Below are 27,536 nucleotides of genomic sequence, written 5' to 3'. Positions count from 1 at the left end.
AGTTGTAACACAGAGCCAGAGTGGCCTAAAGGATAAGGTATTGGCCTCCTAAAACAGGGATTGAAGGATTGTGGCCTTGATCATGTCTCCTCTTTCTCAACAGGAAGGTCAATAATGTAATACTTAGGGGAAAATGGGGAACAACTACATTTATTGCCAGAAAATATATGACATGTGCAGGTGCATACATACTGTAAAACTTTCTTTCAAAATAAAATGGAGCTGTGATTGTTCTGTTCGCCACATTTAAGACTGATCAGTCACTTCAGGGTCTTTTTCTGTCCTCTTGTTGACTTTACCGTGCTTTAATTTACATTCATAAGCAGCAGTCACATTGTAGGTTCAACATTCACTTGTGCTGGAGTTGATTTCCTGAGAAAAGAGATAAGGACAATTGATACAAACAATTGTCTTGAAATGCTACTTTAAACTTCACATTCAACAAGATGTCATGTAAAAGCAATAAAAGACCACTCCACTGATTTGGCATTTCTCTCCTATAACAGTGTCAGAGTCGGGTGGTTAAAAAAAATTATTCTCCCCTGTCAAAACCTGGTGTCTACATTACCAACAATGCAACTTGTCCTCTGACAGTTCAGTTGGGTAGCTGGCTAATGTAGCCTTGAGCTGCTAGCCTCAAGCAGAGATGAGGGGCAGGCTACAGAGGTCTGGCAAACTGACTTCTTTCTATCGCCACACACACACACACACACACACACACACACACACACACACTGACTGTTGAACCACCTTTTTCTAACCTTAGAATAAATTTTAAAAAGTTGTGGTCTTTGAAAATAAGTTCTAATAAATAAGAAAAATAGCAAATGAACTGGGAAATGAGAGTGCATACCTCCAGAGGCCTGGGCAAGGTGCTGAGATAGCGCTGGACAGCATCATGGACTGAAGGAAAGAGACAGGAGCTGGGCAGACTGTCTGGAATACAACCCTGAGTCTGGAGCTGAGATATTACTCTCTCTGATGACACACAGAGAACCTTAGGATCACACATCACATCTTTTAACTTTAATGTTTCAAGTATATATTTGATGCATACTGCACAGTAGACTCAGGTCGGAGAAGAAAGAGTGACTGCGGCAGTGTGTGTGTGAGTGTGTGAGTGTGTGAGTGAAGGGGGGGGGCATATAAGGAGAGTCACTTTAAGAGAGATAAGTGAGTATGAAACTTGAAGCTGACCTGGGCTTGCTGCCAGAAACACACGGATACCCTGGACTTCCAAGTTACCTACAACCTGATAGATAACACACACACACACACACACACACACACACAAACACACACACACACACACACACACACACACATTGAAACCATCTTATTGAGTTAAAGTTGTATTGATTTGATTTTCCCTTCTTTTATCATTGAGGTTAAAGAGGAAGAGGAGATAACAAAGTCATATCATTACAACTGGTAACTCCTCTACTTGTTAGAAGCAGTGAGAGGGTGTGTATCATACTTTGATTATCTAACACAGAATTACTGGACATACAGTCTAGTCTGGTCTTACATAACAATTTCTTATGAATGTCTTTGAGCAGCAGTAAGGAGCCAATGAGGAGGGCAGCCAATCACTAAAGACATTTTTATGAAGAAAAAACAAAACTGCAGAATTGGCAGGTTTAAATCTGCCAGGGGAATGCTGATATCCACTCACACAAACCTACACTGTTGTTCACATCTTAATAGATCAAATTAAATTGTGAAATACTGAAATTATAGATTTGAAGGCAGGATAATTCACTCTGCCTCCAAATCTGTGCAATAAACCAGTGTGAAATAACTGAGTGCATCGTACTTCTGACTTATTAGGTCCAAATTATGAATAGATATCTAATAATTTTAATTTACTTTCTCAAAACTTACCATACATATTTTTTTCTTTATCATGCATATCTTTTTATGAATGTATTTCCGAGAGGACAGGGCTTCCATAGCTTTTAGCAAGTCTTTTCTAGGACAGATTATTTATTGCACTGTACGTGTTAAGTTCCTGATATGAATGAAAATATAACGGGTGGTCACTGTCTGAGAGGTGACAGCTGAAGAGCACCACCTCAAGAAACTGTTCTCATCATTCATTTATAGCACAGTTTGTATGTGTGTACACAATCTTCCCTCACCTTGCAAAATGCCATCACTGCCACAGAGTCCATGAAGTTGACCGAGCTGAGATCGAGAACCAAGCAATGAGTTTGTGTTGGTGTCTCGGTTGAGGAGGAAGAGGAAGCAGTGTGGACTTGAGCTGGGTTGTTCTTCTGACAATAACTCACTGTCTGGAAGGGTAAAAAGATAAAGAGTCAAAGTTACATGTGGAGAATTACTTGAGGACTTTTAGTTACCATGTAGCACATAGTGTACTGGGTGATCACAGTGCAAAGCCAGACATACACACACCTCTTATATTACCTGGGCAGGTGCCGGTACTGAATCTCTTACAAAGTATGTCCACATATTGATGGACTCCTTGTGGAAGGCAGATACTCCACATGTATTAAAAATAAACTGTGGGACCTAATTACAATTATAACCTCATCACTCACTCATCTGTTTTTTCCTACATCTTTCTAGTCACACTCAATTCACTGTTTGTTTGTGTGTGTGTGTGTGTGTGTGTGTGTGTGTGTGTGTGTGTGTGTGTGTGTGTGTGTGTGTGTGTGTGTGTTGGCACCTCTCTGATCCCTGTGAAGACCAGTTCAGAGTTGGCAAAGTAAACTGGGCTGGAACAGGAGAGTATAGTCACCCCGGGAACTTGCTTTGCCTGTTAAATTACAGAGACAGACACTGTATTGACAGACAGTGTATTATTTGGCACAACAGTGACACCCAGCAGAGAGGGTCAGAGTCTGCATCAGCAGTCACACTGTAACTAACATGAGACCTAAAACAAGTGAGAGATGCCTTGCTCTTACAGATGATGTTGGATGTAGAATGAAAGTGTGGCCATGTTGATTCCAATTTCTGATAAAGAGAGGAGATTTAGTGGCAAATACTAAAGTACAAAATACTGTTATTGGTCCTTTATTTGTCCAAACCACAAAACCTTCAGCCCAGCTTTTTTCTGAAATATATACTTGCTCTTTCCATTTGGCTATAAGTTGCATTTTTATTTCATGCCCTTTAAAGACTATATAATCTTCTATCCACTGTGTCTTCTATCATTGTTGTGTTTTTAGAACTCTGACCTGGATGCCTAGAGACTTGTAGTATTCTTTATTTTAGAGACAAATGATTTAAATCACCAGCCGAGCAAAGATAGTAGATGAAACTATGTTCGTTTACTGTTTGTTTGTTTAAGAGAGCATATGCTATAAAATGAGTGCCAACCTAAAGAGGATCTACTGCATTTGGGGGAGAAGAAACATTTGGCTGGTCTACACTCACATACAAGGAACCAGTTTGATTTATACCAACTTCAGATACACAAGAGATCTTCTGTTTCAGTAAACCAATGTGCTTCCATCACTGTCTCTAATGCATGATGGACACATGACAACATACACAGAAGGGAGTTGAGCTGCAGCCACTGGTGTATCAGAGTGAGGAGAGAATCAAGTGGAGGGAACAGAGAGCGAGAAGTTGACAGGGATTCACTGATGCTCAGAGCCCAGACAGATTGCCTTTGGTGACAGTTTGGTGTTTTGATGTGCGGCAGATGGTGGGTTTCAGCCAGGGATTTATATTTAGTGTGTTTTGGCTGCATGACAGTTACACAGTTCAGAGTGGTTGATTAAGTTTATAAAAGACTGACCTTTTCTGGGGAATTTGGTGTGTTAGTTGTTAGTTTACACAAAGAGGACACTATGATTTAACAGCCTGCAAAAGCCCATGATGTACATACAGCTACCAAAATATTTTTGTCGATTTATAATGATTTCCAAATACATTTTAATATAAACGTTTTTTACATGCTTTTCTATCATGTGAAAAAAACTGGCTCTTTTTCAGATTGACACTGATCCTGCACTTTGGTCAAACGCTTGCTGTGCTGACATGTATTTGAATTGCAGATGTTGTGATCCAGCTGAAATCAGGGGGTGTATCGTGTGCATATACAAGACAAGCTGTGGAGGATTCATTAACTGACTGTGTCTCACACTGATGACATTTTAGACATGCTAGTCCGCAGCCTGTTGTCAGCTAAGATCATCAGGAGTCATGTAAAGTCAGTGTGATTTATCGCTAACAATCAGTAAAGCATCAGCAGAGTCAACCCTTGGCATACTGGAGGCGGGTAATGATCTGCTGCGCAATTATCAGCCATATATACACTGAGGCTTGATGGATAAAAAATGTTTAATATTCTGAGCAACCTCTCTGAATTTGATTATAACTGCATGTCTGACTTTAGATGCTATGAAATACTTATTTCTTTTAATAGTTTGGCAAAAAAAGTTCTGTGACTGAGCTGCAGAAAAATTTTATGAGAAGAGGGTGGAGGAAGGAGACAGGAGTGAGGTAGCAGGTAAAAATAGAACCAACAGACTGGTTTCAGCCAAGGGTTTATTTTTGTTTTTGTTTTGACTATGTGGTGTATTAACGACAATATACGACAGATGGAGTCAAGAAGAGAGTTGAAGGTTTTGGATTTGTGACAAAGCTGCAGTCTTTTCCATCCTCAGTATGACTTCAATGGTTTAACAAAGTGAGCAACAACATAGAAAATGGAATAGTATGGCATTTTGGGAAATGTGCTTAGTAGCTGCTGCTGAAGGTTAGATGAGAAACCATTACCACTCTCAAAGCTGTATACTAAATATGAAGATATGAGTAAGCAGGTGGTTAGCTTAGCTTAGCATTAAGACTGGAAGCAGAGGGAAACTGTCCCAGCTCAATTCAAAGTTTAAAAAACTTGAGCTTCTGCCATCACAGTGAGGGTGAATGAAAATGCAACTTGTCATTTTCACATTTCTTATGATGTATTGATCAAACAAAGGAGATATAATGCTCTTTTACCCTGCCCCCAGTCTTTATTGTAAGTTAAGCTAATCACCTGCCTGATCCTCTCATTTAGCTCTGATAAGAAGGAAGTTTCCCACAAAGTCAAACCACTAAAACATCTGTGGATAGACACTGTTTTACAATACAGAGGTGTTTAAGTATTTAATATGTGAAATGCCTGAAGCTGTCTAGTGATAGGCAATCTCTCCAGGGTGTACACTACCCCTGCCTGTCAGCTGGCAGGGCACATCCCCCCCGCAACCATGAAAGGATTAGTGGTTCAGGTACTGGATGGATGCACGGGAAGTGCCTTCAGATGCAGTTCCTCTAATGACCACTAGATGCTGATTCCATGAAAAATGATTTCACTTCTTTGGCATATTTTGTTTGCAATTTAAATGTATTCTTCCCTAACATGGGCATCAAGGCTTAAATAGAAGTATGTTTAGGGTTGTGTATTCATTGAGTAGCAGGCGTCTCAGCCTATCACAATCCAGGCTTTGAGACATCCCATAATGGTCATAGGTGATGTCACAGACTGTGTCCATTTTCTCTGTGGATAAGACAGAAGTGTTTACTCTTGTGGCCACATTTGAAGTCTATAGCTTTGGGAAAGTGATTGTGGGGGAAGGACTTGAGATGTGTTGAGGCTGGTGGAGAAGAGGAATAGAAACTCAGAATAAAGTTTTGAGGAAAACAGTCAGAAGAGAGCTGAGATAAAACTTTTTGAGCTCTCAGTGAGCTTTTAAAAACTAAGAACAAGTCGTTTCATCTTTGGATTACTTGGATGCATCTTCTGAACGTTAACAATTGTTTTGAAAGTATTTCAAAAGCTCTAATACCATGTTCCTCTCCAAAACCAGACAAAAGAAATGTCTAATGAACAGAGAGACTGGGACAACACAGGACTGGCAGATAGGCCTTAGGAAATTGGGCCTAAACTTTACTCAACTTACCATGTATAACACCAAACTTTAATCAAAAAGTTTGAGGTTTTTCGAAAACCTACTGCTGTGGGACGTGTGAGACAGATTGAGTTTACCTCAGTGTAGAGTCCCACATCTCTGTAACACTCTGTACCAGGAATACGACCCAAAACAACTGTGGAGGAGCTGAAAGATGAGGACAAGATGAAAGACAGGAGAGACAGGGGGGATATTAATGAGAGTGCAAGTCTGCCTGGGAGACAAGTGAGAGGAGGGAAGGAAACAACAAAACTTTTAAGATGTATGAGTCAAGGTGAAGAAATGAATAGAGGAATAAATAAGACATGATAAACCAAACAAAACTGAAATAAAATTCACAGTGATGTGAAGAATGCTCTGTGTAATGACTACTGACAGTTGTGTCCTGTAGATGAGTGTGAGCAGAGAGAAGACGACAGCCACGGCCAGACCCAGGTCTAGGTTAAAGATCAGCGTGGAAATCAGCGACACCACCCACACCAGCTGAAGAGAAGGAGGGAGGTGAGAGGAAAAGTCTGTGATCAGAAGGAGATTCATACTGTTTCTCACTCTCTCTCTCTCTCTCTCTCTCTCTCTCTCTCTCTCTCTCTGTGTGTGTGTGTGTGTGTGTGTGTGTAGCCCACCAGGTCTAATCTGTCAGATTTCCAGAGCACACACACATCCCTGGACTGAGCCAGTATCCCCTGCAGGTTCACCACGATGATCACTGCCAACACTGCCTGGAACACAGAGCAAGGCATTACTGAACACTGGCTAGGACATGTGAATCATTGTGACAGTGAGTCTCATCCAGCTGGAGTATGACTTGACATTTCTTAAAACATCATCACTCACATTATTCCACCATCATTCTATCATGCTTTATGGACAGTAATATACTAGCTGGAGAAATGTCAATTCAAACTTTTGTTGCTGTTGCTCTCCTCACAAAAGCATTGGCAACACAACTACATCTCCTCTGGGGATTATTTTGTTTGCTCTGTTGTGAATCATGTGACATGGCACTGGTTCTCACTTCACGCCACTTCTAACTTAGAGAGAAACTCTTGTGGGTGAGATGCTGCTGATTTGAGCCCTTGCTTGATAACTGATATGATGAACATAAACGACAGGTGTTATCTCAGATGTACTTTACCTTTGGCAGCTGCTCAAAGAGATGGCCGATCTTCAACAAGATGGTCAGAATCATCAAAGCTGATACCAAACCTGCCATCTGCCATAGGAGATTAAAACACAACACAGGGGGAAAAAGGTAAATAAAGAGCGACAAAGAGGAGGAAAAAGACAGGTATCAGTTGGTGGCTTTCATTAACATAGAACAAAATAAAAATGGTTAGCAGTTGTTGAAGACGTATTCAAAACCTTTACTTAACTAAGTGTTTCAATACCATAATACAAATGTACTCTGTTACAAGTAAAAGCAAGGGTTAAGTAACTAGTAAGCAGAGCTGTCTAATAAATGCAGTGGACTTTGAAATGTAGTGGAATGTAAAGCAGTGTAAAATTGAAATACTCAAGTAAAATAGAAGTACCTCAAAACTCTACTTAAGTAGGCTACAGATACAGATACTATTGGTGGTTTTGAGTTTTTGTGTCTTTTGGACGTTCATACCTGTGATTTAACACCAATACTATCCTGGACCATACTGCGAGAGAAGGAGCAGCTGACAGCAAAGCACTGAAACATTCCTCCGATGGTGTTGCACAGACCCAGAGCCAGCAGGTCCTGAGACAGAGACAGACAAGATCATTTTTAACGTCACAGGGCTATCGTTGGTGTGTGGTGTATGCACACAGGACAGCTGGTTGGCCTGGTAATTATCATTTTTGTAGGGATAGGGTAATTTTTCAGGAAAGGGTTAAATAGAAAGAAATGGAAACTAATCAGTTGACTCAAACAAAACTAATCAAAATACAAAAATGGCACTTCAAGTTCATCATTTCTCTAATACACAGAGGATCAAGTCTGAAACAAGATTTTTAGAAACCAAGGACCTTCACTGCAGAAGTGTTACTCTTTTCAGTTAATTAATATTCCACCTGACCTGCATAATGCATGTTTGGTTAAAGCATGTTCTACATAGGTGCCATCTAACCAGACTTTTGCCTTTCACTTGGACAAACTGACAGAGCATTCCCTGCAGCAGTTTTCACTGTGAGGCTTCAAAGGAAAGTCTGCAGTAACTGGGTCAAAGAACCTTTTTTCGAGGAAAAGCGAGATCTGTGGTTTCGCACCATTCAAAGTCACTGCTGAGAATGGAGCTGTGGTCGCTCCTCATCATTTCTTTCAGGCTTGTTAACCATGGGTTCTCATCTGCAGAATTCTCAAGACACTAGTTGAATCTTAACAGTGTGTTAATGGGTTATTGTCTAACCAGCAGCTGATTTGAGGCGGGATGCTATCCTCATTGTTAGCAAAATGACCAATATGCATCCCCTTTGTTAACCTGCCTCCCCCTTCTCTATCCCATAGTAGCAGAGAGAGTGCAGGGGCAGCATGGTTGTTTAGTTGAATACGTAAGTCTAGTCTTCCTGACCCATTCATCCTTTATCTGACTGAGGTTTGTGCAAGTTTAAACCTATGTCCCCAACCATGGCTCTGAAATATGAGTCACCTAACTGTGCTGTGTATTGATAAACCCATGGTGCTGTTCTTGGTGCTGAAGTAGCAGATGATTGTAATTGTGCCTTTTTCTCTCAGCCCTGCCCTTCTGTCACTTTAAACCTGGATCTATACAGTCTAAACTACATACTATGAACACTCAACTACTGCCAGCTACTGAAAATACACCCCAGACAGAGCTACCTATATAACAAAATATTTTAGGGGACATATGACAACATATATCGTTTTTATCATAGATGTTAATGTTCTCTTTTCTGTTCTGCACAATGTTCACTGTGTGTCCTTCTGGGAAATTAGATGGTAAAAAATTCAACAGGATCATGTGGGTCATGTAACATAAAATGGCGCTGCTTGTAGTGAACTGTGAGAAGCATGAGAAAACCCTGCCTGAATAAACTCAGTCAATTAAAAAGTAGGCATAGAAGAAAGATACCTGGGCAAAATGAAATCACAGAATTAGAAAAGTCACAGTTATGGTTAAAGCACCCTGCAATAATGTCCTTTGTTTCATGGTTACACATCTGGAAGTAATAAACTCTTTTCTACCTTTTTTGCTTCATTTAAAAAGCTGACCCTGCAACAACAGCTCAATCGCAGCAAAAGTAAGAGTTAAAGCTGTCATGAATGTACCTGACTGGGGTCCACCCGGTAGCCATGTTTGTGGGCAAACACTGAGCCCATGGCTGAGAGGAAACTGAAGCCAACCAGAGCCACAGACAGAGCTGGAAGGAACAGCTCTCTGGCCTGAGACAGAGAGGGAAGGACTGGGGGAGACAAGCTGGAGAAGAGAAGGAGGAGGAGGAGGAAGGAAGGAAAGAAAGAGAGAGAGAGAGAGAGAGAGAGAAGAACAGGCTAATGTGTTGAATGACTAACTCGTTTTTCAAATAAATGAAATATAAAGTCATATCCAAAAGAATTATGACCAGTATTTTAAATTGAGTCACCTCATAAATTACCCATCACACACGCCACATTCTCTTAAGGCTATCACACAAAGCACAATGAGGTTAACTGGGTTATTTTCTAAGATGAGAACAGAAGTATGAAGAGATGGAGGTTAGAAGAAGGTTAAGGTGAGACATAGAGCTTTGGAATACAGAGAAATATATGCTATGAAATGCATTTTTCATTTCACCTCAGTAGTCTGTCACTTTTTACCCTGATATAGTTACAGTAAAACATAGGTTGACTAGCTCCACTCTGAAATTTACTGTCTCAAAATCCATATTGCTTGAAGTTGACAACAAACAATAAAATACAATACACTAAGAAAATACATTTAAATATAACTAATTAACTGACAAGGAAACACAGACAAGGACACAGTTCCACTGACCCACTGGGTATGTGTCCCACCACCTGGACTCTGTGCTGTCCAGTCAGATCCATCTGCACTGACAGGATGGTGCCCAGGACAATCTGTGGGAGAAAAACAATAGATGTGACATTTTCTGCACAGAACGTCCCACTTGGAGAAGAGAAATACACTGTATTCAGCACTGAAATGTCAGAGCGCACGCATAATCATGATCAGATGCTGTCCGTCCACTGAAGGTGTTTCAGATCAGTAGCCCATAACATACTGCAGTTTAACTTAATTGAATGGATCGTGGCATGAATCCACAGGAATATGGAAAAGACATCTTCAGTTTGTTGGTGTTTGAGCTTGGTTTTTAATGCTATAGCCTACAAGTGTGTTAACATAGTTAATTTTCAGATGTAACCTCTAACTGTGCCCTGAGTCAAGGTGGTGTGAACTGCAGTGATATGGCTGCGCTTGTTCAGCAGTACAGAGATGCTGAGGAGGCAACTGATGATGATACCCTCACTAGTCTGTTCACACGGTGTCCAACAATTAATTAGCTATATATCAGATCTGTGTCTCTCGCTCACGCACGCGCATACACGTGCGTCAGTAAAAGTCCTGGCAACAGAACGGTGACGTTTGACCGAGGTGATGTCAGAGCTTCAGGCCCGTCCATTTTCCCCTTTTGCACTTGGACTTGACACTTGTTGACCCACTGCAAAACCTGTCTGTTCGAAAGTTGAACTCTTGAATAGCACATCACCTGGAAAACCTTCTTCGGAAAACAAACTGTTGGATAACTGAACTGAGGAAAACCTTGCAGAAAAGCACTGCAAAATCTACCTGCTGAAAAATGGCTTCAAGTGGACCCCCCCGGGCGGATCACCTCCTGACCAGGATTGGACGGTGGATTGTCTCCTTTGCACGTAAGTTATCATCTAATGTTTCATCAAATGTACTAATTAATATTCCTGAAACCACAAAAATGGGGTTTCACTACAGAATTAGCACGCAGTTAATGTGACTCGTTGAATATAAAGAGAAATAGTTAATGGAATTTCAGCTGGCCTGTTAGGAAAACACAGTTTTGAGTGATACTCGATGTTTTCTCGATGTAAAATTATTAGTAGACGATCAAAATATACTGAGTGTCCCGGGACAAACTTGTGTGGAACATATAAACAACTGTGTAGTGATTTGAAAGTACTTTTATTTGTGTTTGATGGCATCAAATTCTCCTAAACTGTCGTTGCAAATGTAGGGCCTTTTTTAAATATTTTTACTTGTGACTATGGAGACGATGGAACTTTTGGGAGCAGACGTCAATACGTCAGAACGTGCAGGCCTAATCAAACCAGAGTCCCGTTGTAGATAGTCGAGTTTGCTTGTTTGGGCTTGTTTGAAACCTTTAATTTAAAACTTTATCACATTTGTGAAATAATTCACAGACATACTCCCCAAAACGCAGCTACAGCTCAGTGATCTTTATGATCCTGAGAAATGGCAATAAAGTAAATTAGAATTGTTATTGAACTTAGGCTACAAAAGATATACAGTGATCACTAATAGAGCTTGTATTTGACATGAGAGAGACACGTTGGTATTTTCGTATTTGCTCTATGGAAGTGCGATTTAGTATTTTAGTCGGCTGCTCATAGACTGCGAAAATACTACCAAGAAACTAGCTTGGTGCGCATAGAGACACATTCATGTGTGTGATTATTTCTGGAGAAGCGCTATTGTTATTAATGCACGATTTAATTCAGATGTCCATGGTTCAGCGTAAGTAATTAACGCATGTACTTAGGAGGAGTTGATCAAGTCTTAACTGTCCACATTATATGCCTCCAAGAAAAGCGACATTAAATATAATTATCCGTCTGATTACTCAGTAATTTACACAATCTATAAACTAAGAGGTGTTGGAGAAGGTGAGATCTTCTTAAAAACATGGTACCATAGCTTAACAAGGTGCAGGGTTGGTGCAAAGGAAAAAGCATTATCTAGTGCATTAAGTTATTTAATGACCCAGGAACATAAATATCATATTTTGTTTGGTTAAGCTCCATTTTGAAGGATGTGATTGTGTAAACACATTGCACCTGCTGAAACTGTAACTGCTGAATAATTCTGTAATTGGACTGTAGCCAAGGTCAAAATGGTGTAAACCTGTATTTAGCTTTGGGCAGTCAAATATGCTGTGTCAACCTGCCGTGCATAACTCTTTAAAATGAATGTTAATTAATTAACACACACAGATCTGCTGATTAGCTATCTGAGGTCAGGGGTTAAGATTTGGTGATGAATATGTTAAAACAGTTAAAAACATCTACATTACACCTGTTTAAGCCTGTTTTTTGAAAATACTGAATGTTATATTGTTTATACTTTTCTCCACTCAGGTGGCTCCTTTTGGCCTTTCAACAGAAATCGTTCTGTTGCTGAAAGGCCCCCTGATGACCAGGAAGAGGATGGGCTTCAACAGGCTGAGGTAGGAAACAGGGGACCTCCCCTTCCTCTGCTCCCGCAGTTCCTACCACCACCCTTTTGGATGCAGGGGCAACAGCATGGTCCTGCTGTTCCTTTTCCTCACTTCTATCCCGCCCTGTATCCTGTTCCCTTTGCTGTTCCACATCCTGTTCCTTACGCTCTTGCTTATCATGCTTTTCCCCATCATGATCCTTTTGCTTTTCATCATGCTTTCCCTCACGCTGCTCCTCATGCTGCTCCTCATGCTGCTCCTGCTTTCCCCCACGCTAATCCTTATGCCGCTCCTCATGCTGCTCCTCATGCTGCCCCTCATGCTGCTCCTGCTTTCCCTGGCCCTGATCCTTACGCTGCTCCTGCTTTCCCCCATGCTAATCCTTATGCTGCTCCTGCCCCTGCTCCTCATCCATATGCTCTCCCTCATGCTGAGCCTTATGGTGCTCGTGCTGTTGATCAACCAGACTTTTATGGTTTCCCTAATGATCCTTTCGCTGTTGATCAACCTGACCTTCACGCTGATCCTTATGTTGCCCTTGTGGAGCCGTTTGATGAAGACGATGAAGAGGACGAGGACTTCATGAACGGAGACATCAATATTGATGATGAAGTTCCTGATCTTGATGTCGAGGACATCGGGCAACTCTGCCCAGAAGATGACAGCTCTGATGACAGCTCTGATGACAGCTCTTCAGCAGAGGCCTCTGTGTCTCCCTCAACCTCTGGTCTCAGCTCCTCCACAAGGCGGCGCAGGGAAGATGGCGACTTGGAAGAGACTCCTGCCAAGAGGCCAAGGTGGTCGACTGACAGCGACTCAGATTGATTCTCTAATGTGCTTCAGAACTGCCATACCTCCAGGACATCACTACTAGACCACAGCTATCACAGACTTCTTAACTGTGAGGGCTTGCCTTTGCATCTGGCAGGGCTGTCAACATCCCAAGTAGTGTCTTGCACTTGGTCTTTTTTGTACTTTTGCACATTTTGGTACGGTGGCTGGACCTTTCTTTAACCCTGAGGGCTGGCCTTTGCATCTGGCAAGGCTGTCCATGGTCCTGCCCCAAACCTCAGGGAGTCAAATTCACAAAGGAAGCTCCTCAAAAGGAAGTCTAGTCTGGCCTTAAATTAAATCAGTAAGTACTTAGAGGAAATGGTAAGTATTTGTAAGGAACAGTAAGCACTTATAAAGAACGGTAAGTATTTGTAAGGAACAGTAAGCACTTATAAAGAACGGTAAGTATTTGTAAGGAACAGTAAGCACTTATAAAGAACGGTAAGTATTTGTAAGGAACAGTAAGCACTTATAAAGAACGGTAAGTATTTGTAAGGAACAGTAAGCACTTATAAAGAACGGTAAGTATTTGTAAGGAACAGTAAGTACTTATAAAGAACGGTAAGTATTTGTAAGGAACAGTAAGTACTTATAAAGAACGGTAAGTATTTGTAAGGAACAGTAAGTACTTATAAAGAACGGTAAGTATTTGTAAGGAACAGTAAGCACTTATAAAGAGCGGTAAGTATTTGTAAGGAACAGTAAGTACTTATAAAGAACGGTAAGTATTTGTAAGGAACAGTAAGTACTTATAAAGAAAGGTAAGTATTTGTAACAGTAAGTACTTATAAAGAACAGTAAGTATTTTTTTTTTTTTCATTTTACTGTTTACTGAGCTGTTGTTGTTCACTGTGGACAAAAAAGGTGAGTAAGAGCTTCTGACTTAGGAAAAGAAGTGACCTAGAATAGAATATAAGAGAATGTAATGAGTAATGTCTGCTAATTTGCTAAGAAAGTGACCTACTCTAAAAGTGTAGTATAAAAACATAGATCGTAATTCATGTTATTGTGTAAACCTGTTTATCCTTATATTTATTGTTATGATGATAATTACATAATTACATAATTACATTTGCAGTAATTTATAAATAATTTGTCTTACTAACCATTTTTTTTTTCTCTTATTCTGCCACCTGAAAATATCATGGAAAAAAGTGAGTATGAGCTTCTGACTTAAAGAAAAAGTGATCTAGTGTAGTAATATTATGTAGACTAGCTCTACGCTGTATGCTACAACTATTTATACATATGATATCAGTTATTTAGTAATTCAAAACTTTTCTTGTCTGTCTTACTAACCATTATTTATTGTTGTCTCTCTTACTCTGAGCTGAGCTGCAGCCTTTCACTGTGGACCAAAAAAAGTGAGTATGAGCTTCTGACTTGGAAAGACAGTGACCTGAAGTATAATCTGTAATTTAAAGACATAGATAGTAATTTGTGTTATTGTGTAAACCTGTTTATCCTTATACTACTTATGATGATTATTATTTATGTATTCAATTATTGAAAATAATTTGTCTTACTAACCATTATTTATTGTTGTCTCTCTCACTCTGCTACCTGAGCTGCAGCCTTTCACTGTGGACCAAAAAAAGTGAGTATGAGCTTCTGACTTGAAGAAAAAGTGATCTAGTATAGTAATATTATGGAAACTAGCTATACACTATATGATACAACTATTTATACATATGACATCATTTATTTAGTAATTCAAAGGTTTTTTGTGTCTGTCTTACTAACCATTATTTATTGTTGTCTCTCTCACTCTGCTACCTGAGCTGCTGTTTGCTGAGGCCAAAAAAGGTGAGTAGTCTATATAATAGTCTTAGTTATTATTTACTTATTCAATAATTATGATAGGTAATTTGTCTTAACTATTCTTTCTTTTTCTCTTACTCTGCTACCTGAGCTGCTGCCATTCATTAGGGACAAAAAAAGTGAGTTGAGCTTCTGAACTGTAGAAAAAGTGATACAGAATATAATTTATAAATAATTTGTCTTACTAACCATTATTTATTTTTCTCTCATTCTGCCACCTATCCTTATATTACTTATGATGATTATTATTTATATATTCAATTATTAAAAATAATTTGTCTTACTAACCATTATTTATTGTTGTCTCTCTCACTCTGCTACCTGAGCTGCAGCCATTCACTGTGGACCAAAAAAGTGAGTATGAGCTTCTGACTTGAAGAAAAAGTGATCTAGTATAGTAATATTATGGAAACTAGCTACATGCTGTATGCTACAACTATTTATACATATGATATCACTTATTTAGTAATTCAAAGTTTTTTGTGTCTGTCTTACTAACCATTATTTATTGTTGTCTCTCTCACTCTGCTACCTGAGCTGCTGTTTGCTGAGGCCAAAAAAGGTGAGTATGAGCCCATAACTTAGGGAAAAAAGTGAGCTAGTCTATATTATAGTCTTAGTTATTATTTACTTATTCAATAATTATCATAGGTAATTTGTCTTAACTGTCATTTCTTTTTCTCTTACTCTGCTACCTGAGCCGCTGCCATTCACTATGGACAAAAAAGTGAGTTGAGCTTCTGAATTGAAGAAAAAGTGATACAGAATAGAGATATTATGTAAAGTAGCTACACACTATATGCTGCAACTGTTTATACATATGATATCACTTATTTAGTAATCCAGAGTTTAGTTTTAGTTGTGAGACTTCGAAGAGGCTATAATATAAAGGCAGAGAAAGTAGTTAATATGTTACTTATTTGATCATTCAAAGATAATCTTACCAACTATTATTTATTTGTCTCTCAATCTGCCACCTGAGCGGCTGTCATTCACTAAGGTGAGCTTGAGCTGTAGATCAAGCTTTAATGTAAATCTGTTTATATATTTGTCATTCACTCAGTTATTTAAGTTTACTGCTTATCTAATGTCCATCAATACAAAATGTGTACTGTAGTGTCCCAAGAAAAAGACATAGATTGAGTGAGGATATCAACTAACAATGACTATGACAACTCAGAGAGCCAACAGGAGGATGACATTGTTCCAACCATAACTCAACACCTGTGAACAGAGCATCTTCCCAGAGCTATCAGCATGGACCGAACTGTCAACATCTGCTTGATGCAATGTGCAGAAATTAAGAATGATACATTGAAAATTAAGACTGAATGATCAGTCTGAAAAATCAATTGGAAAAGATTAAACATTATAATATTTAATGACTGTTACTGCTTTAAGCAACTTTTTAACTACTAAGCGAATGGTGCTAATTTTAAGATATATATTTATAAAAGATCATGTGATTATGATTTTCCTTTTCATTTCATGCATTAATATCACTGTAGTTTCATTTTTCATACTTTTATAATTTGTATTTCAGCTCTGTCCCAGTCTTTACAGCTTGATGAGTTTTGTGTGAAATTTAATAATAATAATAAAAAAAAGAAATACTCATCTTCAGTTGTACCTCTGTGAAAACCTTTAACCTCAATTTGAAAAGGAAAACTGTTGCAGGCAGCACGGTTGCATCTTGTTCCATTTGACTATGATGTTGTTGTTGTTATTAATGGCTTATAACTGATCTGTAAAGCATTAGTAAATTATTTATTAACCATTAATTGCAGCTCGTAAAGGTTTAATAAAGGGTACCATATAAGAATAACTGAGAAGCAGTTTTTCTGAGAAATATATAAAATTCTCACAAACACCACCAGAAGACAGAACGATGATTAATAGTGGCCAGGTGCAGATATTTATTGTATGGAGGAATTTGCAGTTTTGGAGATAAAAACAGATTTTTATATAATTATGACTCATTCATCAGTTCATCACTGTGGCATCTGTCCATCTGGGTGCATCTTATGGGCATGAGTCTACTGAGTGCGTATATGTGTGAACAGTATGTGTGCGTGTGTCTGAATCCCTCACCAGTATAAGTTCCCAGGGTATGGCAACAGGCAGCTTGTTCTTGAAGTGCTCATTCAGCATCTTGCCACCGATGAGTATCACCATGGAAACCACAGAGACTGACAGAGCTCCTGGTACAGCACTGGTCACCCCATACAGAACATCCTTTAAAGTCTGGAAAATGACACAAACATACACACACAGTTATCAAACAATTTGCATGTCCTTTAAAAAACAAAAATATAATAACAGGCAACTTTGGAAACTGAAATCTCTCCTACAATATCTTTTAAAAAAATTAACATGATGTACATTCATTTCTGATATCTACTACCTCCCTCTCAGTCACTGGAACATCTTCAGGGAAAGTTAATATCTTTCTATATGACCTCTGACCTACAGGTGTGATTCTAAACCACTTCAATGCCTTATCTGAGGTTATGGTCCAATAAAGCTAGAGGAAAAACACCACCTGCAAACAGCTGATAAGCAAACCTGACACTTTCTAAACCCAGCCAACATCTTGAGGAGTCTGAGGGCAACCTTGAATTAGCCCCATGTAAGTGATGAGCGAAAACAAGGCTCTCACTCAGTCACAGCAGCAGTCAGACAGGGCCTTTTTTTTCTAACCACTACAACTCTTTGCCAAGGTAATAAAAATCTTCAGGTTATAAGAAGTAAAGGTGACATGGTTACAGTTTGCCAGTAGTGGACAAAAACAGGGGTTATAAGAGGAACACTGGGAGGCTCAACTTTGGGTAATAAAGCCCCCTGGGCCTGGCATTCCATAATCTTACAGCACCTCCAGTCTTATTAAACAACTACAACAACTTTCTGAAATCCTATAGATGTCCCAGGGGTTTTCAGTCCATTTTGTAATCTTAATGGGTATCTACTGTTCTACTGTACCTAATGATCTAACATATTAAACATCTGAGCCATTAGAACACCTGTCAGAGCCTCATGAGATCTGTGGTTGTTGAATTTAAATGTTTTTTTTTGTCCAGTACAATAATAGATATCCATTTAGTTAAGAGTATGGAGAAAAAACATCAGCGTCATGTTTCAGCTTTACAAGCAAATTGATAAACTGAACCAGTATGAGAAAATCCACTGAACGTCACAAACACAGAGATCAGTCATCTAACAGCACTACGGGAGCTTGTATGATTTCAAAGTGTTGCCCAAGGATACTTCAGTGTGGAAGCTCACAAGTGAGTGTGAGTATGTGTGTGGTAGTATCACAGTGTTTCAACAAACCCAAGCTGAAGCCAGCAGGCCGGTGTGTCTCTGAGCAGGTATTCCAGTCATCAGTGGCAGCTGCAGGATGATCACATGCAGACCTGCTGCTGTGGTGTAGCCTCTGATTACAGGGTCAGACAACCATCGACACACACCGCCTCCACGCAGCAAGTACAGCAGGAGCTGTGGGAATGAACGAACACACACACACACACACACACACACACACACACACACACACACACACAGTTTTAGTTTATATTAGCATCTAAGTTTAGAAAACATCAACATTTGAGGAAATGCCTACCATTTTCTTTTCAACACAGTTGCTGTAGAATTTGGTATCTCTTGATTACTCTTTTGTCTACGTTTCTAACAGCTACATGTTTATCAAACATGACCACTGATACTATAGATCACTGACAAATGTTCTGCTATCAAACTCAACTTTACCCACTGAAAACATCTGGATTGATTTTAAGGGCATGGGTAGCAATCAGGCAACATTTTCAGCCAACTCCTCATTTAAATTCTGTGCATTGTGAGAAGCCAGTGAGGGATCTTGTCATTGCCACCATACTAATGATGTCTGCTGGTTGGCCAGCCACACAAATAATATGAATACTGAATGACAAAATGGACCAAGGAATGCAGGTTACATCACCAGTGCCTTGTTTTTAGGGGAATTATTTTGTATAATGTCTCAAGGTGATCTGTAATGAAGAAGGGTAAAAAGCGACAGCACAGTTTGAGTGTTTCAGATAACACAGCAGGTTGTGTGTACACAACAATACAGATGAAACTATTAAAACAAATGTGATACTTAAGCCACTGTCTGCAGGGAAACTCTCTGCTTTCTCCTGCTGGTTTCCATAATGGGGCCTGAGCTGGACAATAGTGAGTGTAGTAGTAATGTGTGTGTGTGTGTGTGTGTTCCTGTGTTTACCTGTATGAGGCCACAGAGGAAGGTGAGTTGCACAGCCACGTTCACTTTCGCTGCCTCCACATCAACCTGATTCTCTTCAACACCGTTGCTAAGCAACTCCACGTTAGCTGTCACAGACCCAATCATGATGGCCAGGACGGCAAAAGTACCTGTCACACATAAACACACACACACAAACAGTGCAGAACTCTTTAACTCACAGCTGTAATGTTAGGTTCAACAGTATTTGGTAATATCACATAATATTTATACTGAAGGTACTGAGTTAGACTCAGCTTGATATTGCTAAAATAATAATAACTGTAAGAAAACTGTAACTTTAAAACTTACTTTTTAAAAATAATTTGACTGATATTTTCACATTTTATCTTTCTAGTCTGAAGCAGGGAAAGACTTGAGGTGAACAGATAAAATAGAGAGGATTTGACAGTTACCGATGGAGAGGTGTCTGGAAGTGCCAAAGATGAAGTAGATGATCAGAGGATAGAGAGAGGTGTATAGACCAAACACCGGAGGAACTCCTACCAACATGGCATTGGCCATACCTACAAAAGAAGAAAGGTGCGAGTGAAAAGCATGCTTTGAATAACAGCTGGTTAGCATTTTGCTAAAAGCAAATGAAAACTTCATCATCAAAAACTAAACAGTGCAGTGATTTCTAAAAGCCACTTTACTGTGGTACTACTGTGGTGACTGGTGGATTTGCTTTTTTCAAAAGAGGATTTTTGGGGAGGTCAGGGTCTCTTCACACATGAAACGTTTTCTACTTTTCAGGAACCACAGACACCTGAAGGTCAAGTTCACGTTTCCCTGACAGGAGTGATATCCTGTTTGTGCCTCATTTCCTTGTAAAGAACTCACAGATAAAGGAGGAGGAATAAGAAAGAGGAGAGGAATACAAAGAAAGGCTACATGGTAAGAAAATGCTTCCATACAACTGTATTCTTTAAGAAAATTACAGTGAACATGCTTGGGATGATAATCCAGAGTAGCTGTCCCTTCAAACTTTGTGGTGAATACATGCACACCTGTCAGCCCTGTCTAACCTGGGTTTACAGTTGTCAAGATCCTGAAAAAGACAGCATATGATCACTAACATGGAGCCTTAAAGCTGTAAATTAGCTGCAAAAAAACTTATAATGTTTGATTCATTTATTTTATCTTTTTTGAAATTTTATAGGTCTTTTTGATGTAGCTTTGTTGACAAGTCTCAATGAGATATAGAAATACATGTTACATTTTTCAAAAATCTAAATGTCTTCCTACAGGTCAAGTGCAACACCTACAGAAACTTGTGTGAAGTGAGTGCGTCAGCCAGTGGTTGTTTAAAAAGACTTTTTATGTGATTATTATCTGTCACTGCATCCTCACCCTGTGGCAGCTGAATGATCCCAACACTGACCCCAGACACCAGGTCTCCCATGGCATTTTTTCTGAAGGAGTAGCGAGGCAGCCATGACAGGACAGGAAAAAAGCCCAGCAGGAAGCTCTTCAACCTGGGACCAGAACACCTGGAGGAAAACACACACACACACACAGTAGAGCTTCAGATAACAGGCCTTAAGCATTTGTTAGTACTAGAAACTATTTAAGGGCCCATTCTGACATGCAGCAAGGTCAAAGACTAAACCTGTCCTCTGACTCACCAACACTGTGCCTTCACCCTTTCCAAAAATGACAGGGACTTCTTTTCTACTCGCTGCCCGAGGACATCCAGCTGTGCTTCGTCTAGGGCGACTGCAAGATAAGGCTGCCTGTAGGGAGGAAGGCCATTTCGCTCAGCGCTGTCCATCTGAAATCAATGTCAAAGATTACTGGCAGTACAGTCTCAAAGTTTCACTTTGTTCTCGTTTCAGTACTGGGTGTGTGTTTAATGTCTCTCTCCGTGCTCGTTTCTTCCTAGTATGTGTGTAAAATGTGCGTAAGAAGTTACATGACATCAAAGAAGACAAGTGGTAGTAACCATAGATAACCAAAACAAACCAAAGCAGTGAGAGAGAGGGGTTTGACCTCTGTATCAGCACTGAGCCGCATGAGTACAATGAGTTCACATGTGCGACAGCGTATGAGGATAACACACACACACACACACACACACACACACACACACACACACACACACACACACACACACACACACACACACACTCTCACACTCTCACACGTGAGTCAGGGAAGGTGGAGAACAGCCTTGAACTCTGCACATTACAGCGAATTTACGGTCCCCTTTCTCCTCCCCTTCACCCCCCTCCATTCATTGCCTCTGAATGCCTCTATTATCACAGCTCAGCTTTCAGAGACTCGTGGTCTGAATATGTGTTTGTGTGTGTGTGTGTGAGAGAGCGGGGGGGGGAGAAAGAGAAAGTCAGAGTGAGAGAGAAAGAGAGCCAATGAGACAGAAAAATGTTTTCCCAGCTTGAAATCTATTTTAATGTATTCCACTTTTCACAATCAATACTTTTTGAAAGCTATTCTAACTGATCAAATGTGAAATTAATTAAAAACCCTAATATAAGGGAACTGAGGGATGAGAGGCACATGTAGAAAGAAAGAAGCAAAACAGAATGAAAGGAGAGAAAAACTGTACATAATATGAAATGTATGAGCTCATCACTGAGACTGATGCCAGTATCATACAAGGTAATACTATTAAATAGAGAAAAGCTGGGGCACCAGATCCTCAGATTATTAAAACAAAAAGCTGCGCCCTACAAAAACTATATCGACATAAAATTCTAGGAAACATGTCAAACAACCTCCCACGCTTTTGAGTTACAAGCCAGCAATTTCAGGTTTTTTGAACAGAGGGCACGTTTACAGTTATTAAGCAAATAAAATTAGAATTCAAAATGTTCAAAAGTTCAAACCCAAAATGGCGTACTTCAAAACTACTATATTTTGATCTAATAGGATTCCTATTAATTTCATTTTTACATAATAACATGCAAAACTTCACTCACTGCACCACTGTTAATTTGAAAAGACTGAGATGATACAAGTAACACTGAGAAAAACCAAATATAAGATATAACAAAATATGGTCCATGCGGCTCTGATACTTCAGTAGTGTATCTGTCTCAAAAGCAGCATGAGGTTTCTGATGCGCTCAGCCCGACAGCGAGGTGACTGGTACAACGGCAGCTCGAAGAAGGAAAAAGTGAAGCTCCGCGAGAAGCTGAGATTGGTGACTTGACGCAGCGGTGGGAGGCGGGGAGGACGAGGCATGCGGCGTTGGGGCAACACCTTTCGCCTTGCCCGCAACCCTCGACCTCCTACACCTGCAGAGAAACAGAGAGACAGGCATGCATTAGGCGAAAGAAAATGATTTGATTGGGAGTGTGGTTGCCATTGGATGTATAAGAGTAAACTACTCCAGAGGGGTAGTATTCCTAGGGTTACTTTTTTTTTCCTTTTGTTTTTGTCAAACTTCTGTTTCCATGAATGAACTTAAGATCAAAACTATGAAGGACAGCAGACAATGCTGGCTCACTGGAATGGCACAAACAAACTATACCCGTTGTTCACGTTATTTGTTACACCTGTGCCTTTTCCAGCTTTGACACGTCAGAATGCCTCCTGTTAGAAATGTCTATTCACATCAGAGCTCCCTCCATTTTCAGTCAGAATAACTGAAAACACCTCTGAGGGTGTGTAGATCCTTAAACTTGACTTGCATTAATGTAACAGCCAAACATCAGTAGGCCTTTTTAACAGCAGACATATTGACTCTTCATAGTAGGAAAAGCACATGTGTAAATAAAGGCTCCCCTCAAGTGTCCCTGTAAGCCATGACAGTGTGAGCCAACATGCACAAAACCACGACCCTGAAACTGAAGCAGCTAAATGGAAATCAGTCATCATTAACTGATGTGCTTTTTCCTGTGACATGTCAAGATATTTTCTGTGAAAAAGGCCTAAAACCAAGAATATTGTTTGACAGCAGGTGAATCAAATCCAGCTATATTAGCTAGTACTAATGTTGCTAATGTTAGTAACAGAAGGTGCAGTTAAAAGTAATTGTGTTACACATGTTAATATTGGGTTTGTCGAATATTTTAACATTATCTAATGTTAATTACCCTAGCGAAACTTACAAAACTAGACAACTAGCAGTTTGGTTGTAATTGTTAGGTAGTGGTTACCTTAGTGTTAGCTAAACTGTAGCTCGTGTTATCTCATTGGACAAGGTGACTTATGTGTTTTTTCAGTATTTTACTAAATTATGTGTGAATACTGTGTATATCTTCTTGAATAATAAATAATAATTCTTAAAAACTGAACACGCTCTCTTTAAAACTAATGGTAGCATATGAAGGGTGAAAAAATTGCAGTCAATACTTGCTGCAGCATAGGGTATGTTTTGTATGTTTGGTAATACTGGAAATATGCTCTAAACTCTAAATTACCTATAGGAGTCTGCAGTTTGACTCCACTGGATGTTTTATGGTGCTCGAAACATACTACTTTCCATTTAATCAACATACTTAAAAGTAAACACACAGTAGTGTAAACATTATTTGTAAAACATGATAGTTTAGCTTTGGTCACATGGTTAGACATGACGGTCAAACCTGCGCTGTCCTGAAGAACTGCCAGAGATGGAGATGGAACCTCAGAATAAAAACTTGAACTTGAAGCTTCTTCATCTTCCGTCTGTCCCCCACGATAAGGGGTGGATGGCGTGGGCTGAGGAGCAGGCGGGGGTGGAGGTGGAGGTGGAGGGGGACGTGGAGGAGGTGGTGGGGGGATTGAGGTAAAGGAGGACTCAGATAGAGCCAAGCCTCCCCAGGGCGCCATGGTGGTATCTGAGACGAGGATGGAAGAAGGCCCTGGATGAGGATGAGAGGAAGAATTTGTCTGCTGCCGGCTGCGTTTTTGGTGATTGGCCTGACTGGAATGCTGGAGAGCTGGGGAGAAGTGCTGTGGCTTGTCTGGGGGGGGGGGGGGGTAAAAAGATATAATTGGGTAGTTGGTTGAAAAACAGTTAACTGGTACGACTTTAAATATCATAAGCAAATATTTATCCTCATGAAGTGTCATTGAGCAAAATTCATTTAATCTGTACCAGCTCCTGGTCTGTAACTTAAGTTCACAGTAATCAATGACGTATCTAATTTCTAGGTTTTGAATTGATAATTGTTAACATCAACATCAAAAACCATGAACTGACAGTGTTAATTTATCTGTTGAAATCAGTAATCAATGCTGCATCTCAGTTTCATTATATAAAATATTGATTTAACACCATGCATTCCTATTCTGAAAATCTACCTTTTCATTTTATACCAACAGGAGATGATACAAGATGTGCTGACAGATATCCAACAGCAGTTTTTGACCACTAATCCTAAACTGCCAATTTCACATGTGAGGGCTTCAACTGATTTTTAAATGTACTTATTGTTGTTGTTTTTGGGAAAGAGAAATTGTGCCACAGCTGTTCACAGTTTATGTTTCATCAACTGTGACCTGCTCTTCTATTTCCATTTCCACTGCATTGTGATCAATATCACATTCAGAACCTGAGCAATGTTAACACGCAACACTTGCACTCAGTGTGAAATCACTGCATATTTAAAACTCAGACAGATTTGGTTAATACTGTAGTATTGGTTTATACACTAGAATGTACTGGACCAATATATTTCAGTCAGAGGGGATTGGATCACTTCATGCTTTAAGGTGATAAGACAAGTTCATGTCTGCATATTTTACAACAGCACCAGCATTGGAAAATAGGAGGAATTAATAATGTTTGTTGCTGTCAAATACACATAGGCCTCAGCCAGCAAAGGAATAATATAGGAGCAATAATATAAAGGCCTGGAGCTGTTCATGAAATTCAGTTTAAGTTATTTGCTTGAGAGAAAGACTACTGCATAAGCAATTCTATAAAAATCTCTTGCCATGTGAAGATATTAAAAACCAGAAAGAGCAAATAACAGTGGACTAAAAGTCAATTGGGCTTTTTCTGGCAAGTTCATTATGGTGGCAGATGGTGTCAGTTCAAGGTTTTCCATAAAAATTCACCACACAGTATTTTATTTTTTAAAACTGGTGTTTGCAGAATTGTCCTTAGCGATAATGTTCATCTCTACAGGCATCTTTAAGAAATCAGCACAAGTGAATAATCAGAATGTCATCATCAAAACTGATTTTATGCAAGGTGTAAAAACCATTGGTAAATGACAAGAGGTGTATCCTGCTGTACAATAAGTGCTTCCTATTTTCACTTGTTAAGGAATTGGATTTGTTGGATTTGAACATCTCCCAGTTGTAATATCAAAAAAGACAGCTGGAACTTTTCAGTCTGACCCTAATAATGAAACTTATGTTTACTCTGAGAACTCTTTGCAAAAAACACAAGGTTTTAAAAGAAGAAAAAGCAAGAGTGATGAAGGTATCACCTGCTGTTTTATTCCCTGATGAACCAATGAGAGGCAGCCGTTCTCGTGACATCACCAGTGTGAAAGCCTGAGGGCAGAAATCAGTGTGTTGTTATCAAAACAGATGTTTTCAAGACCTGTAGAGAACAGGTATGCACTGAAACCTTTTTTTTATCATGTGTACAGTAAACTGCAGGGACAGTTCATACTTATTGCAATACAAATATGCATTGTTTTTAAAAGGCAAATTCTGTTTTAGTTAGTGCCTTTTTTATCATTAGGAACACTAGCAGTGAGGCTGTAGAGATGGCAATGTTGTTCCGTCTGTCTAAAAATTCTGGATCAACACCAAAACTTAATTGATTGTTCTTTGACCCATGATATACTGTCCACCAAATACTGTTGCAAGTTTTTGAGAACGCTGTTAACAAAGAAACAGAACAGAAATGAAAATGTAACCTTTGTGGCAGAGGTCACAATTAATTTTGGGACCAAAGGGGTGAAAAAGACATGTAAAGCTGTAAGGCAACAGTTCCTCATGTGAAAAAGAACAGGTGTTGTACACTCAGGGTGTAGTTATTAAAGTCTTTGTGCCAGATTCATAATGTCTACAGTGCATGTGATCTTGTGCTACAAAGCACCAGCAGAGGAAACATTTTGACATTTGTAAGCTTATAATGCTCTTCAGAGTCTAAGCACAAAACAATTTTCAAATCAAAACAATTTTTTCCATCAAATGCAACATTTAATTGTTGAGTGAGTGTGAGGGACAATTTGAAATGGGAAATGTGGAGCGGTCACTGCTCTGTCCTCTAAAATGAAGGGCATCTTCAAGGTTATACATGGCTAGTATGAGACAGTTGCAGATTAGGGTTACAGTAAAAGACAAAAATAAAATAAACAGTGAATGGCACATAGTGAAAAGCAGTGATGGAAAGCTGTAAGAGAGAGTGTGTTTATACCTTTTTGATGGGTGTAAAATTTCACTCCCTCTTCACTCTGACAGCAGAACTCTTATTCCTTGTTCTCCTGGGTCAAACAAAACATCCCCCACAGGTACAAACTCTCTCTCTCTCACACACGCACACACACAGACACATAGGGTTGTCAAGAAGATGGAGGGAATTTTCCCCTACCAGCACAAACAGAAACGCTGATGATTTCTCAAGCTGGCTCCCACAAGTCACTTCCTCTCTGTCCACATGTTGTTTGAAGTCTGAAGATGATTAATTCAGATCAAATCTGGTTAGAGAACAAAGTTTTTTTCTCTTTACAACAGATACACATCCTGGTTTTGGAAATCATCATCCCCTCTGTGTCTCATCAGTCAGTCCTTTGTTTTTCTGCCTTTTCTCTCCTGCAGTTTCTCCACTTCTTTGCCTCTCTGCCTCCTCACTCTGCTGTCTTTCCCTCTTTCACTTCTGTGACCCAACTAAAATCAGCAGTGACACTCAGGTGCCTTCTCCATTTCTGTCTCCCCCTTTTCTCCCTCCGTGCAAGCCTCACCTTTACCTTATCAGCACTGGTGCTCTCACTCTCCCTCCTCCCTTTTCTCTCACCCTTTCTTCCCCCTTGTAAGTGATAGTGGTGATTACAGAGGCACTTTGGCTCGTGTTTTCTCTCCATCCTTCTTCTTTCCTTTCGCTCCCTTGGAACAAAGACAAGAAGTGTGCTTATTGTTTCCCTCCCTCTCTGCCTTTTGCCCAGTCTGTGATTGACAGGAGCTTTCCTTTCATCCCCTCTCTCCTCAGGTCCCTCCTTTTATCCATCTTTCCTCCTCCTCTCTCCCCCTTCACTATTCGTTTTCAAGGTGACATTAGCTTTCCGTCTTCTTCTTTCTCTCTGTTGTGAGTGGCAGGTGGTGAGATGGGTGCTCGACAAAAGGAAACGTGAGACGGG

The 27,536-nt window shown here is 39.7% G+C and overlaps 3 protein-coding genes across 6 annotated transcripts; 1 reads left to right on the top strand and 2 right to left on the bottom strand.

Annotated features, from left to right (window-relative positions):
• Positions 1 to 21,580, bottom strand: LOC108882550 (solute carrier family 26 member 6). Its single transcript, XM_018675095.2, has 18 exons — positions 20,898 to 21,580; positions 20,623 to 20,762; positions 19,686 to 19,796; positions 19,252 to 19,400; positions 18,324 to 18,488; positions 17,085 to 17,237; positions 9,887 to 9,969; positions 9,181 to 9,328; positions 7,537 to 7,650; positions 7,060 to 7,137; positions 6,548 to 6,643; positions 6,301 to 6,407; positions 6,002 to 6,071; positions 2,690 to 2,779; positions 2,142 to 2,294; positions 1,198 to 1,252; positions 854 to 978; positions 1 to 372 (listed from the first exon to the last, which is right to left on the bottom strand). Exons 1-18 carry the CDS (start codon positions 21,041 to 21,043, stop codon positions 343 to 345), a joined length of 2,013 nt encoding a protein of 670 aa, XP_018530611.1. The 5' UTR covers positions 21,044 to 21,580; the 3' UTR covers positions 1 to 342.
• LOC108882552 (uncharacterized) lies at positions 10,459 to 13,894 on the top strand. The gene is made up of 2 exons (XM_018675099.2): positions 10,459 to 10,782; positions 12,259 to 13,894. The coding sequence occupies exons 1-2, from the start codon at positions 10,710 to 10,712 to the stop codon at positions 13,161 to 13,163; spliced, it is 978 nt and encodes a 325-aa protein (XP_018530615.1). The 5' UTR covers positions 10,459 to 10,709; the 3' UTR covers positions 13,164 to 13,894.
• A 75-nt stretch (positions 21,581 to 21,655) lies between the features above and the next one.
• On the bottom strand, positions 21,656 to 26,914 carry LOC108882554 (WAS/WASL-interacting protein family member 3). 4 transcript variants are annotated; one of them, XM_018675104.2, is made up of 4 exons: positions 26,774 to 26,914; positions 25,659 to 25,725; positions 23,823 to 24,182; positions 21,656 to 22,529 (listed from the first exon to the last, which is right to left on the bottom strand). In XM_018675104.2, the coding sequence occupies exons 2-4, from the start codon at positions 25,708 to 25,710 to the stop codon at positions 22,312 to 22,314; spliced, it is 630 nt and encodes a 209-aa protein (XP_018530620.1). In that variant the 5' UTR covers positions 25,711 to 25,725; positions 26,774 to 26,914; the 3' UTR covers positions 21,656 to 22,311. The 4 variants fall into 4 exon arrangements, with proteins under 4 accessions (XP_018530620.1, XP_018530622.1, XP_018530619.1 ...); XM_018675106.2 differs by having other exon boundaries at positions 23,823 to 24,080; XM_018675103.2 differs by lacking the exon at positions 26,774 to 26,914 and adding an exon at positions 26,600 to 26,749.
• Between the last annotated feature and the right edge of the window lie 622 nt (positions 26,915 to 27,536).

The sequence above is a fragment of the Lates calcarifer genome, linkage group LG6 (genome assembly GCF_001640805.2).
Source record: "Lates calcarifer isolate ASB-BC8 linkage group LG6, TLL_Latcal_v3, whole genome shotgun sequence".
Lineage (NCBI taxonomy): Eukaryota > Metazoa > Chordata > Actinopteri > Centropomidae > Lates > Lates calcarifer.
Note: the sequence above shows the minus strand (reverse complement) of the source record. Positions and strands in the feature narration are given on the sequence as shown.